The 20824-nt window shown below is 37.3% G+C and overlaps 1 protein-coding gene across 1 annotated transcript in view; it reads right to left on the bottom strand.

Moving 5' to 3' along the window:
* The window catches only part of CCDC178 (coiled-coil domain containing 178), a 411215-nt gene that overhangs the window by 271421 nt on the left and 118970 nt on the right, over window positions 1–20824 (bottom strand). The window contains exons 15-17 of the mRNA XM_066246239.1: window positions 17787–17900; window positions 11735–11880; window positions 5571–5730 (exon numbers count right to left, since the gene is read on the bottom strand). Coding sequence (XP_066102336.1) covers window positions 5571–5730; window positions 11735–11880; window positions 17787–17900 — 420 coding nt within the window. The remainder of the gene's footprint in view (window positions 1–5570; window positions 5731–11734; window positions 11881–17786; window positions 17901–20824) is intronic.

Below are 20824 nucleotides of genomic sequence, written 5' to 3'. Positions count from 1 at the left end.
AGAGCGTCGACCTGGCGTGCAGAAATCCCGGGTTCGATTCCTGGCCAAGGCACACAGGAGAAGCGCCCATCTGCTTCTCCACCCCTCCCCCTCTCCTTCCTCTCTGTCTCTCTCTTCCCCTCCCACAGCCGAGGCTCCATTGGAGCAAAGATGGCCCGGGCGCTGGGGATGGCTCCTTGGCCTCTGCCTCAGGCGCTAGAGTGGCTCTGGTTGCAACAGAGTGACGCCCCAGAAGGGCAGAGCATCGCCCCCTGGTGGGCAGAGCATCGCCCCTGGTGGGCGTGCTGGGTGGATCCCGGTCGGGCGCATGCGGGAGTTTGTCTGACTGTCTCTCCCTGTTTCCAGCTTCAGAAAAATACAAAAAAAAAAAAGAAAAAAAAAAACAAAACAAAAACCAGAAAGTAAAATGGTGGTTACCAAAGGGGAGAGGGATGGTTGAAAAGGGGAGATACTGGTCAAAGGATACAGGTCTTCAGTTATAAGTTGAATAATATCTGGGGAGCTAATGTATTACATGGTGGTTATAGTTAATACTGCTGTATTATATATTTTAAATTTGCTAAGAAAATAGATATTAAGCATTCTTACCATACACACACACAAAAGGATAATTATGTATACATGTATTAAATCATCACATTGTTCATTTTAAATATATACAATTTTACTTGTCAGTTATACTTCAATACAGCTAGCAAAAAATAATTAAATTTATGTTAAATGGTTTTTATTTAATTTTTATAGGATTATCAAATATCTGTAGCTTATGCTCCATAGATAACTTATAAGGAAATAAATTAATAAAATATTTAAACATATTTTTCATGTCATATAAGTTCCCATATTTCAGTCTACTTGAATGTCAGAGTCTGTTAGTAGCATGTGAAGTTTCTTACACAAAGTACTTGTGGGTTTTGCTTTATATATTGTAGATCATGTTATACATTGCATACTGACTCAAATTTCTAAAGGACCATAATGGTGACAATATTTTTTTATATATAAAATGACAATTCTGTCCTATGTATTGTTTTAAAGTTAATATTATCAACACCTGCTCTTTTTGTTAGACTAATTTTGCATTCCATCGCCAACTATCTTGGCTTATTTTTTAGATGTGCATTGGTAACTTTTACAGAACAAGAATTAGGATAATTTTGCTTTTTCATCTATTGATTTAGTAATTTAACTAATTTATGTGATAGTTTTATTGGTTCTTGCTTCTATCAACTTACTTAATGCTTTTGTATAGATATACTACCTTTCTACTTTTGTCATTATTACTTTTTGGCATATTGACTATTTTTATATTATTTTATTTCTTTTAATAATACACAGTGTAGAAATTCCACTTGGATTATATTGTTGCTTCAAATTTCCATCTAACTGTGCTCTTATATTAGTAATGCAAATAAACACTGAGATAATGTTGAGAATGTAGGTTTAGGATGTATCATGAAGACCTTGTTGAAAATTTACATTTAATTTGTAAAGCAGGAAACAAAAATTTTCAAAACCTGCAATGTGGTTACAGAGGCTGTAGAACAGTGGTTCTCAACCTGTGGGTGACGACCCCAGCGGGGGTCCAACGACCAAAACACACGGGTCGCCTAAAGCCATTGTGACCCCTATGTTTTGGTCATTCGACCCCCGCCGGGGTCGCCACCCACAGGTTGAGAACCGCTGCTGCAGAAAGATCAATTAGGCATTTTGTAGGATGAATTAAAGTGAAATGAAAACATGAGCTGTGGATATAAGTTACAAGAAAGTGCTTTTGTAATTAAAGAGTAGTGATGAGAAGGAATGAGAGTTATAGATGTAATAGAGACTGATGTCATTTAGGTGTGATATGCAAATAAGAGAACAGAATATATAGTATGTGGTATGTTACTATTGACTGGAAAAAGTTATGGTGGCATTTATAATAAAAAATGTTTGAGGAATGGTTTTGTTAGCAGATGATCTGCTTTGGACATGATAAAGACTAGGTAAGTAGAAACAAGTACCTAATAATCCGCCATGCCAAGACAGAGTTTGGGAGGAGTAGAAATGGAGCAGAAGATTGGTGAGTCAGCCACTGTGTTGCAAGTTGAAGCCATGAGAACTCATGAAAGCTTTAAAGGATAGTGTTAGAGAATATCTGAAGACAGAATCTGGATGTATAATTTGTTACATTACTATTTCTCAACATTTTTTTTATTCAACTTGTTGACTACTAGGGCTGGGGCTCTGTAGACTCTACATTGGTTGATTGAGAGTGTGTTAAGTTCCACATATTTGTGAATTTTCTTGTTTCCTTCTGTAATTAACTTCTAGTTTCATACAATTGTGTTTGGAAGATATTTGGTACAATTTCAATCTTTTCAAGCTCTTTAAGACCTGTTTTGTGACCTAATATATGTCTGTCCTGGAGAATGTTCTTTGTACACTTAAGAAGAACGTGTCTTCTGCTACTTGTTGAATGGAATATTCTATACATACCTGTTTTAGTCTAAAGTGTAGTTCAAGTCCAAAGTTTCGTTATTGATTTTCTGTCTAGATGATTTATTCATGGTTGAAATTGGTATACTGCAGTCCCCTACTATTATTGTTTTGTTGTCTATTTCTCCATTCATATCTATTAGTATTTTGCTTAATATATTTAAGTGCTATACTGAAACTTAAGCAGTTGCATTTGAAAATTATAGGCAGTTAAAACTCCACGACATTAAAAAAAGAAATCTGTCACTTAAAGATCTGACATGAACATATCTACCAAAAAAAGAATGAATTTAACTACAGAACCACATTATATGTTATCTAAAGTTTGTGTATATTTTTTCTTAAAGTATCTTATTAGCTGTTTATAATTCTAATTCTATAGTGCATTTTATCATTCTTTGATTAATTCCATTTTTACTTTTATAAAATCTTTTATTAAACATTTCCTTCAGATGGTCCATAACTGTGATCAATTCCTTATTCCATAAAGGACACCCCAGAACCCCAGAACAGCAGCCTCACACAGAATGATGTCGATGAGACTTGCTTTTTTATGGCAATGCTTATATCAAACATATTTACAATTTTTTTTATCTCATCCAGTTTCTAAAAAGGGATAAGAATAGGTTTTCTATGAAGAATCACATTTTCTTTCTACTGACAACTTATTCTAATTATAAACAGTGTCACTAATGATGAAATACATCAATCTCTAAACTCTGCACGTTCAAACTCTATGCTTTTGATCATGTAAGATGAATGCTAACAAACAGCTAGCCAAGCACTGGTGAGAGACAACTTCATATAAATTCAAGGTTACTTGAGAAGCCTTATTGAGATATTTAGCAGAATTCTCTAATTGCTAGAAAGAAGACAATTTAACAATTTTCACCTAGAGGGAACAGACTGAATAGTAAGTTTTCTCATGTATTATGAAGAAGAGGCAGCCAGTGATAGCTTCTGCACAACATGAGTATTTGCTGGAGTTTCAGGCTGGTGCAGTATGGACAGCATCTCTGAAATGCTGCTGCTTTTAGCCATTATCATGTATGTAGGCATCAAAATGACCAAATAAGAATATGCTCATCCACTTATTCATCCAGTCATTCAATGAGTATTTATTGAGTTCGCTTGTTACCTGGCACAGTTTTGAGCTTTCAGGATAACACAGAGTGTGACAGAAAACTGTTTTATCCTCATAGAGAAGACATTACTACAGCAGGATTTAGTTAAATAATAGTGCATCTTTTTTAATATATCATAAATATATTTTATAAAATAAAATAAAGTAAAAAATAATGAAAAAAATAATAAATTCAGTAAGAGATTCATGCTAAGAAAAAACAAACAAACATAAAAGTATGTTCTGTGTCCAAGGTACATTTCAGAATGCAAAGACAGGGACAGGATTTGGATGAAAAGAAATACAAATCTCAATTACTGAGAGGCTACTTATACAGGATTTTCTCTGTCTCTCTCCTGCTGACCATGTTTTGCCATTTCACTAATTATTATTGTTCCATTAAAGTGCTGAAATGCTAGTCAATAAATGATTATTGAGATCCCACTGTGTTCTCAGCACCAGTACGACTGGAAAATGTGGCTGAATTTAAACAACTAATTCTACTGCTGTGATAAAATATGATGCTTGTCAGTAAATAACTTAAGCCTTCTTGTTTTGAGGGGTGCATTTGAGTCTAAGCTTTCCCGGCCATCTATACATCACGTAGCTGAGATTCAGCCATCCAAGTTCCTTAAACTCCTCCAAGAGGTGACATCATTTATTGCCACTAGATGGCACCAGTTATTTTCATATTTTTAGGTCTGCAACACAAAACAAAAACTTTTTCTAAAGGAATGGCTATATTTTAAATGGAAGAATGTTACTTAGCACCATTTTTAATATATATAGTTACATTATTAATAATTTTCTTATAGGAGCAGTCAGAGCTAGCTATGTTCACTCACTCACACACTTGTGTATTCAATGTATACTATCCCATACAATTTTTTTAAAAAACGTATTAGCAATGTCTTTGGAAACAAAAAAGAAAAAAAACTAATTGAGTATATTAAATAAATATAGTAATTGTATATATAAATATCAGGATCAGAAATAACTGATAAAATGTGTATTAAGATGTTATATATCTTTAAAAGTTTTGCAGGGATTCTGGTAGAATTCTTTATCATTTAGAAGTAATTTCCCTATAAACTTCCAAAAAATAAGTAACATTTACAAATATATTAAAAATATGGTATTTATTATTGTAATTAAATATAAAAATGATTATAAATGTAAAATAGGACAGGAATCACTTAAGTAAATCTGTATCACTTAATAGTATCTACATAAAAATTTAATACATATAGCATTACAAAACAATAAAATTCATATCTGAAAAGATAAATTTTATCATATGACTTTCCTGTTTTAACTGGTAAGTGCAGCTGAAATATACAAAATGTTTCTAAAGAAAAATATAAAATATTTACACTTTTCAAAAAAAGTGGTTGGTAAATATTCAAAGTATATTTATTCAGAAACAAACTGTATCTATTCTTACATCTCCCATTGAAAATATAAAAATGGCTCTGGAATAAATATAACCTATACTTTTAAACAGTACCCTTCAAAATAAAATAAAGAACAGTGACATAATGAAAGAACACATAAATGCATTGAAAAGTACAGTATGCTGTATGAATACATTGTAATTACTTAAAAGGAAAAATGAAAAGTTATGTGTTTATTATGCTAACAGATTTATCTTTAAAATTTAAACATCAGCCTTACCTGTGGTGGCACAGTGGATAAAGCATCGAGCTGCAGCACTGAGGTTGTTGGTTTGGTTTGAAACCCTGAGCTTGCCGAGTCAAGACACATATGAGAAGCAACTGCTTCTTGCCCCCCACTCCTTTCTCTCTCTCTCTCTCTCTCTCTCTCTCTCCTCTAAAATCAATAAATCTTAAAAAAAATTTTTAAACATCTTTGCTACCTCTCAATGAAAAGTAAGTGCCTCAAACTAGTTGATATTTTGACAATCCCTGTATTTCCTTCAGTCTAAAACAGTCAAAATAATACTCACTTTAGTATCTGCCAGAGTTTTCTGCCTCATGGCCAGGAGAGTTCGGTATCTCTGTTCTTCCTCAAAGAGTCTCTCCTGACAGGCTTTTTGCTCATCTATGAGATGATCATAAACAGCTTGTACATGTTTGTTTTTAAATCTCACATCTAAAAATTGCTCCCTATTAAGAAAGAATTGCAATTACCACTAATCAATTTATATTTTATTTTCTAATACTCACTTATGATACATTTTAGAAGACCCAATATTGAAAAAAAAATCTTAGCACTGAAAGGCTTTGGAAAAATTCCCTAGTCCCTTCCATAACCTCCATGGAGCTACATCTAAGTGGTCTGGGTACTAGAACAATCCCTGGAGAAATAGTGGATTCTGTTGGTTGTTGACCCGCCATGCCTGTTTTGTTGGCATTCCAAAAAAAAAAAAAACCCTCCTACATGCAGCATGTAACTATAAAGATACATTCTGATCAGATTAAGCTAACCAGCCATGTGGCTAATTATTCAGGTTAAGAGAGCCCAATAAGGTGAAAGGTGAGGACCTGATTCCTTATAGAAGAGCTCACGCCCATTAAATGTATGCAAGGAGTCATATTTTCAAATTTGCTGACAAAGGTACAGTGGAGGGAGAGAAAAAATGAATACCTAATGTTGAGATGCTGAATAAACCAATTGTGAGGTTTACTCTACCCATGGCCTCCTGTTATATGAGACATCCGCATTGTTTAAGCCGGTGTGCAAATATGTTTGTGTGAGTGTGTGTGCATGCATGCATGTACAAGTCTGTGTGTACTTTCTCACATGCAACTAAGTTCATCTTGACAAAGAAGTAAAATATTTTTCATGGTGAAATCAGTAGTAACGTAAAAAACAGTACTAGTAGAATAAGCATCAAAAAGTGGTTAAACCTGACCAGATGGTAGCACAGTGGATAGAGCATCAGACTGGGACACAGAGGACCCAGGTTTGAAACCCCAATGTTGCAAGCTTGATTGAGGGCTCATCTGGCTTGAGCATGGGCTCACCAGTTTGAGTGCAGGGTTGCTGGCTTGAGTGTGGGATCAAAGATATGACTCCATGGTCTCTGGCTTATGCCCAAAGGTTGCTGGCTTGAGCCCAAAGTCGCTGGCTTGAGCAAGGGGTCACTCACTCTGTTGTAGCCACCCCCCTCCCATCAAGGCACATATGAGAAAGCAATCAATGAACAACTAAGAAGCCGCAACAAAGAACTGATGTTTCTCATTTCTCTCCCTTCATGTCTGTCTAACCCTATCTGTCCCTCTCTCTGTCTCTGTCTCTGTCATAAACACACACAAAAAGTGGTTAAGGCAATGTTGCAAAAATAAATATACTTTGGAAAAAATTTCCAGAGTTGATTAGCAACACAGAGTCCAGAATAAACAGAGCTGTAAAAGGTCCACCCAATCTGGTTACACATATTTGTTTCCACCTCTACTGGTAGAGAACAATGATTCATTGAACAGTTAGCTATAAAGACAGCAGGACTAAAATTTTTTTTTCCTTTATTTTTTTTTCTTTTTGAAGCTGGAAACGGGGAGAGACAGTCAGACAGACTCCCGCATGCGCCCAACCGGGATCCACCCGGCGCGCCCACCAGGGGCGACGCTCTGCCCACCAGGGGGCGATGCTCTGCCCCTCCGGGGCGTCGCTCTGCTGCAACCAGAGCCACTCTAGCGCCTGGGGCAGAGGCCAAGGAGCCATCCCCAGTGCCCAGGCCATCTTTGCTCCAATGGAGCCTTGGCTGCGGGAGGGGAAGAGAGAGACAGAGAGGAAGGAGGGGGAGGGGTGGAGAAGCAAATGGGCGCTTCTCCTATGTGCCCTGGCCGGGAATCGAACCCCGGTCCCCTGCACGCCAGGCCGACGCTCTACCGCTGAGCCAACCAGCCAGGGCTAGGACTAAAATTTTTGATGGGCTAAAATGTGAAAGTGCTTTGAATGTAGTATCTCATTAATACGACCACAACCCTATGAAAGAATAATCAATATAGCAATTTACAGCATAATTAGTTTGTTTGTATAAGCAAATTAGTAAATAACAGAACCTGAATTCAAACCCAGTTCGGTCTGGCTCTCTTTGATTCTGCAGCTCAACACTCAAGTACTCATTTCTTGTCTCTTTCATGACTGTCACTAGTAAAGTTGAAACGACTCTTTATTCACATTTTTAGATGTGAGCCTCTCCTAAATGGAACAAGGTCCTCTCTTTTCATCTCTTTTGTCCTTTTCCCCTCCCTTTCTCGTTTCTACAAACAACACCCAAAATTCTTATGTGATGTCCTATATAAGCATTCCCTAACCTTGATATTGTGGAGCATAGGGAACCAATGAAATTGACACAGGGAGGAGCAGGTATGACCCAAACTGGAAAGCTTTTATAGTTGCTCCCAGCAAATACCACTATATCTTGATCAGATATACTTTATTTTCTACACTAAGTATTTTGATGATAGATTATATTCAATATAGCATTTTTATTAATTTTTATATACTACAATATATGTGTTTATAGGTATATATATGCTTGAAAATAGTGTTTCCTTTCTCATAGTGATAAAACGAACAAACTTTGAAGACCTATATGGCTGAGTTTGGACTCTTTCAGTCTCTAGTTAAGAAACAATTGTAGGCCTGACCTGTGGTGGTGCAGAGGGATAAAGTGTCAACCTGGAACACTGAGGTTGCCAGTTCGAAATCTTGGGCTTGCCTGGTCAAGGCACATATGGGAGTTGATGCTTCCTGCTCCTCCCCCTTCTCTCTCTCTCTCTCTTTCTCTCTCTCTCACTCCTCTCTCTCTCTGAAAATCAATATATATATATATATATATGAAACAGTTGTAAAAATTTAATGACAGACAAGCATAGACTTGATAGCTATTATTTTTATCAACATATTTTCATTGTTTTGCATATGCAAGGTCTGCCTCCCTAAAAATATCTTAAAACACTTGAAGATACACTTTCCCACTTGATATTTCATTGTTTTTCTTGGTGCCTGTCACTAGGCACACATGGTTTTTTAATAAATAATGGTTAACTTGACACAGTCACCTATTGAAAGTACCAATAGTTTATAAAGGTCTGAGAAATGCATTGTTAGGTGATGCTGCCATTGTGTGAACATCAGAGAGTGCGCTTAGACAAAATTCGATAGTATAGCCTACACATGTAGGCTATATGGCCCAGCCTATCACTCCCAGGCTACAACCTGTACAGCATGTTACTGCACAACACAACATGACGTTAAATCAAGCACAAGAGAAAATGATGTGATCAAACAAAGCAGCAAACACTAGATGTATCAGACTATGGCCAGCCAAGACAGCATACTGTTTTACAGCAAACTTTTTAAATAATGTATTCATTGATTATTACAGAGAGAGGAAGGGAGAGAGAGAGAGAGACAGAAACATTGATATATTTCGGTATGTGCCCCGACCAGGTATTGAACCCACAACCTTTGCATATCAGGATGATTCTCCAACCACTCAAACTATCTGGCCAGGACAGCAAACTTTGTTTTCTAAGTAGAAAGAGTATACTAACAATTAAAAACATAGTGTAATAAGTACATAAACCAGTAACTAAATCACTTATTTTTATTACCAAATATTATATACTGTACATAATTATATGTGCTATACTTCCATATGACTTGTAGCTCAGTAGGTAGGTTTATACTAATCTCACGAAAAACACATGAGTAATGTGTTTTGCTAGACATTGACCATGGCTATGATGTCATTAGGTAATAAGAAGTTTTCAGCTCCATTCTAACCTTATGGGACCACTGTTGTATATGGGGTCAGGCACTGACTAAAGCATTGTGCTGTGGTACACGACTGTATATGTATTGCGCATGATTACCAGCAATCATCATCTTTTCAAATCCTAGTTAGGGAGTCAGTATACACAGTTGACAGAACGGACTTAGTCAGGAGCTAGCTTAACACTAATTAGCTATCTTAAGACAATTGTTTAATTTCCTGGAGCTTTGTTTACTAAACATTCACATGGGAATGTTATTTAAAAATTTAAGGATTGTTGTAAGAACTTGAAGAGATTAAATTACACAGATTTCCTGCAAAGTGCCAGGCACACTAGGAAGAGAGTCAATATTAGCTTTAAATATTGCTGACATTATCTCTGTTGATGAATAGATTTGTAAGCAATACCACAGTGTCACCTAATCTTTTTTCTCTTTATCCTGTGGATGGGCAGAGTTTTGAATTTAGAGAGGGAACTGATTCACTGGGACATGGTGACCGCTTTTGTCTCAAAGACAATATAATCTAGCCAAAGGATGGAAGAAAATGTTAGGATTGAAACGGTAAGAATCCTGAAAAAGAAAGAAAACATCTTCAGCTCTTGAATTAGATCTTTTATAAGTTTAATGTGAATTATATAATTTTAGGCTTATACCTTTGAGCTCTAAAATATTCTTACAGAAAATAAGCAATGTAGGTAAATATCTTTCAAAGCATGCAACATGTTTCTTTGCTTTTTACATGATATACCGAATAGGATTTGGGTTTTTTCAGATAAAGTTACATTGGTCAAATAAGTTTGTAAAAATGACATATATGTTTGCTCACTTTGGGTGTGGGAGACAGGCTGTAAAATGCAAAAGTCATTATAGCCTAAGGCTTAGTTTTAAAACTAAGCTTTTCCCCACACCCTTGACTGTTGCATGATAGGGGGTGGTACACTCTTATGAGGAATCCCATTTACGCCTCAGATAAGTGACTTATATCAGAGACTTCCTTATTTATATGTTGGATTAAAGGTTTTGATTTCTACACTATAAAATGGGAACAGACCCGGGGCTCGCTCTCTCGGTTCCTGCTATCACCATTGCAGGGGTCTCCCTGATCCCTTGCCCTCCCTGGGAAAAGCAGGTTGCTTTTCCCTTGGCTTTTCTTGTGGCTTGCCTGTCTTGGTGAGACACAAATAAACAGAATGATCCACCATTCTCCGACTCCGCCATTTCTTTACCGTCTGCCTGAATTCAATGAGAACCTGCATGTGAATGGCCACAATGGCGGCCCCTGGCCTTACAAGCTATATGATCATTTTTGAAATAAATTTTTACCCCATGGTAACACCTAAACAAATCCTTGTTGATTGCACAGACTTGACTCCTTTAAGGGGTATGGGATTAAGGTGTGCATAAGTGTTTCTCTGACACTTTATCCTTTGAGTGCTATGGTTTTGCTATTGCTGTATTAGTCTTCTATTTAAATCAAAGTATAATTCCTAAATGTGGTCAATGCATATTCCCCAACAGCCCTCCAAGTCCTGTTCTCGATGTATTACAGAATAGGAAATGAGAACCAAATAAGTTCTAAGTGGGAGGCTATGGATACACTAAGTTTCTTAGAGCACAATCATTTTCCAAGCAAATGACTTTATCACCTTTGTCATGTGTGGCCCTAACTAATGAGGGAACTGGACAAAAGGCTTTTGGATAAATTAGAGATGAGATTTTGTAGAATCTCTATTTCTAAACTCTTACGTCAAAACTTATAAAAAAAATTTGGGTGAAAAACTGTATGTTATTATTAACCATGACATGTAAATAAGAATACTAAAATTTGTGGGAAGGTTTATTAATTTTTTATGAATTAAAAGTTTATACACTTGGAAAAAGAAAAGCATTCCATGTTATTCAGAATAAAATAAACATAGTGGAGCAATGAAAAACAAAAGCAATTTATGATTTTGTTTTTAAACCAAAATTATCAAATAGCATATGTATATTCCACATCAGATTATGATCGAAAATATAAATCATTTTAAATACGTAGATGGGACATAAAAGTGAGACCAAGAGACATTAATAAGAGTGTGGTGTTTACGGGGGGAGGGGGGCGAGGGAGAGGGAAGCGGGGAAGGGGGAGGGGCACAAAGAGAACTAGATAGAAGGTGACAGAGGACAATCTGACTTTGGGTGATGGGTATGCAACATAATTGAACGACAAGATAACCTGGACATGTTATCTTTGAATATATGTATCTTGATTTACTGATGTCGCCCCATTAAAAATAAATAAATAAATAAAATTATTAAAAAAATATGGAAATTCAATTTTACCTCTTTTATAAATAACACAGTAAACATTTAAAATGTTGATATACTTTAAGTACTTACTTCAAAATGTCAAGTGTCTGATCAAAAATTTCCTTTTCCTTGTGTTTGTCTTCTATGTCTTTTTGTAATTGCTTTACTTTTTCTTGATAAATAAGTGTTCTACTTTTTGTTGTCTCTATTTTGTTAATAACTAATGAGTGTTTCCTCTGGAAAACAAATTCAGAGATGCTTTATTTTAAATCCTGGGACTTTTAAATCCTTGGGATATAGGGTCACGATCACATTTGGCCATATGAACAATTAAAAGCAAATAGTAACTTTTTATCAATATAATCAATAACTTAGGTTTATGTCCTTTTGTCCATTGTTACATCTGATGAGACTTTGTAAAAGATGGGTTGGAGTTATCTATTCTTTCTCCCCTTATCTCTCCTCTTCTCTCCCTTTCTCCCACTCTCCCCTGCATTAGTTTGTCCCCACTCACAAACATATACATACACCTTAAAGTCATGTTCTTTTCTTTTTGTTTTTAATATTTTTTTATTTATTCATTTTAGAGAGAGAGAGACAGACAGACAGACAGACAGAAAGGAGGAGCAGGAAGCATCAACTCCCATATGTGCCTTGACCAGGCAAGCCCAGGGTTTCGAACCGGCGACCTCAGTGTTTCCAGGTCGACACTTTATCCACTGCGCCACCACAGGTCAGGCATCATGTCCTTTTGAGATGCAAACGTGGTGACTGGTTTTCAAACATGTACACTGAAAGTGGGAAAAAATATATATTATTTTTCAGATAAAGTAGATATTCAATTCCAGTGCAATTCCGGATTGGAGATTCAAGTTGGCATGATCCTTCCATGCCTGTTGATATGTATTTTGACTAATTTACTGACTGGGTGACTGACTTAGTGTTATTCCCTGTGTCTGGCACTGCTTCTAATTAATGTTACTCTTCCACAAATTCCACAGATCCCAACGTCTCCTGATACTCCTATTTTTCACATTTTCCTCCATATGCTTCTTAATTATTTCTCTACTCTTACAAATTTCAAATGGCTGATCTTTTATTTTCCTATAAAAATCAACTCTTTGTCCAAGATTTTGAACACTGGGTATTGTCCTTGAAGATATATATATCCTCCCTGTTTTCTTTCTTTTTCTAGACATTCTAGAAATTTTCAACTGATAAATGAAGGGGTTTTTTTTGTTGTTGTTGTTGTTATTGTTGGTTTTTGTTTTTTAATATCAGAATGTTGTTGAAAAATGGCTGACTGGGATTCTTCAATGAGACTACTGGGATATTATGTTATTACTGTGAGAAAAATCAACCTTAGAAAAAAAAGAGTGTAGACAGGCAAAATTATAGATTAAAGTAAATATGTAGTAGTTAGAAAGAATGGGAAAGTCTTCATATAGCATGCTCTCTCTCACAAAACTTGACTTTCAGCTGAGATTCCATAATTCATGCCATAACCTTGAATGCAGATTCTCACAGGAAACTGAGAAGACTCAGAAGCAATGGTGTTGACAACTTAGATCAGCGGTTCTCAACCTGTGGGTTATACAATACATTTTTAAATGAAATATGTATTTCCTATGGCTTTAGGCGACTCCTGTGTTTTGGGTCGTTTGACCCCCGCCGGGGTCGCGACCCACAGGTTGAGAACCGCTGACTTAGATCATGCTAGTCAATTCAACAATGCTGCAGATGGTACCAGAGAATTCCACACTAAAGAAAAGAGACTGTGCTTCCTTCAGACAGCGGTGAAAACCAAAAATTGTATATTTGGCACTTTTAATAGGTACCATGAGAGAGCACTGTAATTGTGAACAGTGTATCCCCCTCCATAGCATCAAAAATATCAGAGACATTCCCAGAGTGATTTGAGTCTGGAGAAAGGAAACTCTTTGATGCCTTAAGTCAGAAGTTAGTACAAATCTGCATATCTGAGTGAAAAAAAGCTTGAGGATTCCAAGATCCATTTGTAAGTCTTTTGATGGATGCTAAAGTATCACCAGAGCTAAAGGGAATAGAGGCATAAGCAGTAAATTTATAATTCGACCATTTTTTATTCCTTTTCTCTAACCTGGTGACAAAGGTTTCAGCAATTCGGGGGCTTTCCACACAAAGGTACATTCATGTCCAGACTTGGAAAGGCCTGGAAATCTAAATGGCAGTTAATTCATGTTTTACTATACAACATTTTTCATTATTTCCTTATCTCAGAAACTTTCAAACCACACATTAAAAAATATTAAGTAATGAGTTATGTTCAAAGTCTAAACTATTAATGTGAAATTATATTTTTAATTTTTATTAGAATTCAATAAATACATTATGTTATCTAAATGTAATAAGTTTAAATTTTACACCTAAATTTAAATTGGGGTTAAAAATAGTAAAAAATTAGTAGTATTGTTTAGTTTGACCCATGATTGAAATGCCTAAGCACAGTAAAAAATAAAATTATTTGTGTTAAAATTTAAGTTCTTAGAGGACAGAAAATAGCATATATAGTACTGATTGTACACCAATAAGCATAATAGGTACTTAATAAATGCTATTAGTGGTGTTGGATAAAACAACAATTTGCAAGTTTCTTTAGAATGAGGTTCAACAGCATGACCCACAAGACATCTCTTCAGAGATCTGGGCATTGCCATTCTCACTAACTTCACCTCTCTTCACGCCTGTAACAGGTGCTCTGCTCTCTGACCATACTTTAGTATTTGCCATTCCACAAACGCACAGGATCCTCTCATGATCTCTTTGCTTTGTAAATACAGTGTCTGTTTCTAGAATGCTCTTACTCATTTCTTCAAGTTAAAAATTTTATAATAATAATAGAAACCATTTGTTAAATATTTCCAGTGCCAACTATTCTTTTAGGCATTTTGTGTACCTATTTTCTTCAATATCATGATCGGCAAGTATCCAACTTCTATTTATTCCATTAGTGTTCTCTTTTTTAGACATCATCTCTGCTGAAAGTCCTTCCCTGATTCCATCCATTTGTCCCGGTTTCCTCCGCCATGATCCTGCGGTGCATCACGGCACAGCTGTAATGGCTCTAAGAATGTATTTAATGCACTTTGTTTCTTTGCTCCCCAATAAAATGATTGTGCTTCTTGAGTTAACAAAGTTCTCCTTTTACTTCCCTACCTCCAACAACGTTCAACAGGAAAGGCAAATGAATTTGAATCACAAATAAATAAAAATTAATCCTTTTCTAACCATTCAACTTCTAGTGCCTTCTTTAATATTGAGTATGCACACATACGCATAATATTCAGACACATTTTTCTTGTATTTTGTTTATATTTGTTACATATGCCACCCTTGGCAATTATTAGTTAATATTTTTGAATTTAATATTCAGCTATGGACATAAAAACTGTGATGGCTTTCTATTGCAGTGATGAACGCGTATGTTTTATTTTATGTGACATGTTACAAGTAATTTGTTATCAATAACAGTAGTGTGCTAAGTAGTAACAGCTGGTATGAATGTTTCATTCCTGATTTTAATGGAAATAATTTTCATTTTTCATCATTAATTATGATGCTTGATGGAAAATACTCGTAGACACACAGTAACACATATTATCAATGTAAGGCTGTTTCCATTCTATTTCTAGGCAGGTAAGAGTCTTTTGAAAAATCATTAGTGCTTATAGAGTTGCATAAAATATTTTTGGCTAATTGTCTTTCATTTCTGAAAATGTAGTGAATTATATTAATGTAATTGTTTATACTGAATCATCTTCACATTCTTCAAAGAATCTTATTTTGCATAGTATATTCTTTTTAGCACATTATAAAATTCTATTTGGTGATACAGTTAAGAATTTGTTGTCTATCAGTGGTAGAGCGTCGGCCTGGCATGCAGGAGTCCTGGGTTCGATTCCCGGCCAGGGCACACAGGAGAAGCACCCATCTGCTTCTCCACCCCTTCCCCTCTCCTTCCTCTCTCTCTCTCTCTCTCTCTTCCCCTCCTGCAGCCAAGGCTCCATGGGAGCAAAGTTGGCCCAGGCGCTGAGGATGGCGCTATAGCCTCTGCCTCAGGTGCTAGAATGGCCCTGGTTGCAACAGAGCAACGCCCCAGATGGGCAGAGCATCGCCCCCTGGTGGGCAGGCCAGGTGGATCCCTGTCGGGCGCATGCAGGAGTCTGTCTGACTGCCTCCCCGTTTCCAGCTTCAGAAAAATACAAAAAAAAAAAAGAGAGAGAGAATTTGTTGTCTATATTCATAAGTGAAATCTCCTACAGATTTTTGTGTTAATATAGTTCATTTATTATTTCAAGGTGATGTTGTTATAGAATAAATTTTAAATCTTTCCATTCTTTCTTACACTGTGGACATGGCCTTTGTAAGAAGGCTTATAAAATCTTTGAACTTGTTCTTGATTTTTGTAATAGAGTGTGGACAAATTAAATTTATTTTATAACTATGAATCTATTATTCTTTTTTTGCTTCACCTGGTTTTCATTGTTTATATTTTATAAATTAAATTTATATTTCATATCGATTTCAGATTGCTATTCAAAACAGCATTCTTTCCTTCACTCTCTATATAATTATGTCTTTTAATATTTCCTATATTTCTCTCTTAAGTTCTGTTAATTTCTCTTTTCTCTCTTTTGCCCTTAATATATATGCCAATTTTTAGTTTTTCTTACAAAATAATGCATTGGTAATAAGAAAGTATGATTTTAGACCAAATTTTCTGTATAATTTATCATCATACATCACATTAATAATCTGTTATAATAAATATTATTATTTTCATCAGTAATTTTATGTTTCTTTTATGGCTCAGTACAGGGAAAACACTATTTAACAATATAATTGCATCTCTAACTTATAGCCCATATGCTGTCCACTCTCAAATCCTATTGGGCTACCTTTAAAGTATACTCAAAGGACAGCAAGTTAAAGGCAATAGACCATCTCCACTTTCCCATATCCAGTGATTCTCTAAAGATAGAATATTAGCTGCAGAATTTTTAGAGAGTAAATATTTATAATTTGGACAAAGCACTGAAGTCTTTTGATATAGAGCCATGTGGCTCATGCTGCTTACATACCAGTTTCAGGGTAAATGTATTAACAAATGTTTCAGTCTGTAGATTGATTTAATTTTTTTGTGTGTGTGAGACAGAGAGAGGGACAACTAGGGACAGACAGACAGAAAGGGAGAGAGATGAGAGCATCAATTCTTCATTGCGGCACCTTAGTTGTTCATTAATGGCTTTCTCATATGTGCCCTGACCAGGGGGCTACACAGACCGAGTGGCCCCTTGCTCCAAGAAGATGAGCCCACGCTCAAGGTGGTGACCTCGGGGTTTCAAACCTGGGTCCTCCATGTCCCAGTCAGACTCTCTTATCCACTGTGCCACCACCTGGTCAGGCTATAATCTACACCAGTGGTAGTCAACCTGGTCCCTACCGCCCACTAGTGGGCGTTCCAGCTTTCAGGATGGGCGGTAGTGGAGCAACCAAAGTATAAATAAAAAGACAGATTTAACTATAGTAAGTTGTTTTATAAAGATTTATTCTGCCAAACTTAGTGAAAATCCAACATAAAGTACTTGGAAAGTAATCATTATTACATGTTTTAACTTGCTGTAACTCTGCTTTATAAATTTTATAAAGTAAAGTTACTTCCCTACTTTATAAACCACCATTACTGTGGAACCAGTGGGTGGTTAGAAAATTTTACTACTAACAGAGATGCAAAGGTGGGTGGTAGGTATAAAAAAGTTGACTACCCCTGAGTTAAACATTTCTAACTCCCATCCCAGTACTCACCAGGCCTGACCCTGTTTAGCTTCCGAGATCAGAGGAGACTGGGCGTGTTCAGGGTGGTATGGCCACAGGCCCCTAACACATTTCTAACTCTACTCTGGAGGAAAGGGCATGGGGTATACAATAGGTCAATGGGGAAGACACTGTGAGAGGAAGTCAACAGAGACTCTGAGTGAACACATGCTGAATCAATTTAGTACAACCAATTCAAATGAGAGGCATCCACCTAAACTTAAACTAGTTTAAATAGTTTTCACTGACCTAAAGTGCAAATTATTTTTTTTCATATTAAATGTCTTACCTCTGTTTCTATTAGTGCTTCTTGAGTTTTCTTCCCTTTTCTTTGCAACTTTTTCTTTGTTTTTTCTACATTGCTTTTAATATTGTCTCTCTTTTCAATGATATGATTTAGTATCTAGGAGACATTCAGAAATTAAGATTTGTAGCTTTTATAATCCAGTTATCCTTGTTCAGCTCAAATATATAGTTCTCAAATGCCCATTTTAATAATAACAACAGATATTTTCATATAAAGGAAAAGGAGAACCACATATGATTACAAAAACATACAGTAATGACAGAATCCCAATATTCAAGTTGAACAACCTAAGAAAACCAAATCTTACCAATCTTAGCTGGGTAACAAACAGTAATAAAGTCACATAATAATTATAAATTTTCATTACAACATTTAATTTTTTTAACCAGAGGACAAGATGGAGATGGAGTAGGCGGACGTACCAACTTCCACCTCCCAGAACCAAAATGGATTACAACTTAATTTTAAGAATCACCATCTGGAACAAACAACTTTGGACTAAACTAAGAGGACCCTTCAACCAAGGAACACTGAAGAAGCCACATAGAGACTGGTTGGAAAAGTGGAAATGCGGAGAGGGCTGCCCAGCTCCCTGGAGCAAACGGCAGCCTGGAGAGACTCGCATGGCGGGAAGTGAGTTTAGCAGAGAGGGGAGAGTCCTGAGGCCCAGGAACAAAGCCCCAGCCTGCAGCCCCAGAGCCTAGAAGAGGCATATGGACAGTATTTAGTTGGAAACAAGTCAGGATACTGTTTGTGAGAAAGACAATGATTTCTCAGACCCAGGACTTTTCTTAAAGGGACTGCACAGAAAACCTCTCTCACAACCACTCACCTGGGTCTCTGAGGGATGGGGAGAGAGGAGAGGACCAGAGCAGCAGGAAGAGAGGCCCAGGTGTGAGCCCAGTCTTGCTGGGCTGGGGCGGAGGGAACACACGAAAGTAGTCAAGCCCAGCTGCGGGCCACCTGCAATCCAACCTGCAGGGCAAGAGCCCCAGAAAGGTGGAGACCCGTCCTTGAGCAGGGGCTCAGGAGCGAAGCCTCTCCCGGCCCATGGGAACCGAGGCTTGAGACCTGATGCAGGAGCCAGCTCCTCCTGCGAGGGTGGAGCAAAAACCCAGAAAAGGCAGAGTCCTGCAACTGAGTGAGGGCACACCACCCCACTGGCCCGTGGAGCCAAGGCTTGCAGTTGTCCTGTGAGCGGGCTCCTCCCACAGGGGCAGGGTGAAAGCCCGGAATCAGGCAGAGACCCGAGCTGAGCAAAGGTGCTCACTCCTGCCCTCAGGGCCAAGGCCTGTGGCCAGGCGAAATGCATAACCCCACCTTCCGGGTTGGGGCAAAGGCTGAGACCAACCAGGCTTGCATACTTGAGCACATGATCACAGCCCCTCCCATGAAGGAGAGGCAGAAACCACAGCAACAGCCCCAGTGGGCTGGCACCGACAATCCCCATACCCAAACGCCCTAGGCAGCAGCAGCAGAGGGGGTGGCAGGCCTGCAGACAGACCACACCTAGGGAACACAAAGGCCACACCCAGTGGACACCAGTGGCTAAAATCTTCTTTTATAAAGATAAATTGGGAAGGCAGAGAAATGCAACACAAATGAATCAAGAGAAATCTCCAGAAAAGGACCTGAATGAGTGAGATATAACCAAATTACCAGATGCAGAGTTGAAAATAATGATTGTGGCCCTGGCTGGTTAGCTCAGTATAAAGCATCAGCCTGGCGTGGAGTCCTGGGTTTGATTTCTGGGCAGGGCACACAAGAGAAGCACCCATCAGTTTCTCCACCCCTCCCCGTCTCCTTCCTCTCTGTCTCTCTATTCCCCTCCCGCAGCCGAGGCTCCATTGGAGCAAGGATGGCCCAGGTGCTGGGGATGGCTCCTCGGCCTCTGCCCCAGGCGCTAGAGTGGCTCTGGTCGCAACAGAGCGATGTCCCAGAGGGGCAGAGCATCGCCCCCTGGTGGGCAGAGCGTCGCCCCTGGTGGGCATGCCGGGTGGATCCCGGTTGGGCGCATGCAGGAGTCTGTCTGACTGTCTCTTCCCCATTTCCAGCTTCAGAAAAATACAAAAAAAAAAAGAAAGAAAGAAAAGAAAAACATATCATAGCTGAAAACTTCCCTAAATTAAGGCAGGAAAATGTCTCACAAGTTCAAGAAACACAGAGAACTCCATTACAGAGAAACCCAAGGAAATCTACATCAAGATACATCATAATTAAAATATCAAAGCTAAGTGATAATGAGAAAATATTAAAAGCTCCTAGAGAAAAAAAGGCTATCACCTACAAAGGAGCCCCAATAAGGATTACTTCTGACATCTCAATAGAAACACTTGAGGCCTAAAGGGAATGGCAAGAAATATTCAAAGTAATGCAGAACAAGAGCCTACAACCAAGACTACTTTATCCAGCAAAGCTATTGTTTAAAATTGAAGGGGAAATAAAAAGCTTTACAGACAAAAAAAAACCTCAAGGAATTCATTACAACCAAACCAGTGCTGCAAGAAATGCTAAGGTGCCTGCTCTAAACAGATCAAAGGGGAAAAAATATAGCAAAAGAGGAATACAGTTTTAAAGAATAAAATGGCAATAAATAACTACTATCAATAATAACCTTAAATGTAAATGGATTATATGATCCAATCAAAAGACATAGGGTAGCTGCATAAATATGAAAACAGGACCCATACATATGCTGTGTACAAGAGACACACCTTAAAACAAAAGATGCACATAGACTGAAGATAAAAGTATGAAAAAAAATATTTCACACAAATGGAAATGAAAAAAAAGCTGGGGTAGCAATACTTATATCAGACAAAATGGACTTTAAAACAAAGGCTATAGTAAGAGATAAAGAAGGTCATTACATAATGATAAAGGGAGCAATATAACAGGAAGACATAATCGTTATAAATATCTACACACCTAATATAGGAGCATCTAAATATATAAAACAGACTTTGATGGTTTTAAAGGGTGCCATCAACAACAATACTATAATAGTCGGGGATTTCAAT

The sequence above is a fragment of the Saccopteryx bilineata genome, chromosome 11 (genome assembly GCF_036850765.1).
Source record: "Saccopteryx bilineata isolate mSacBil1 chromosome 11, mSacBil1_pri_phased_curated, whole genome shotgun sequence".
Taxonomy (NCBI): Eukaryota; Metazoa; Chordata; class Mammalia; order Chiroptera; family Emballonuridae; genus Saccopteryx; species Saccopteryx bilineata.
The sequence above is the reverse complement of the archived record's forward strand: the minus strand, read 5'-3'. Positions and strand labels throughout refer to the sequence as shown.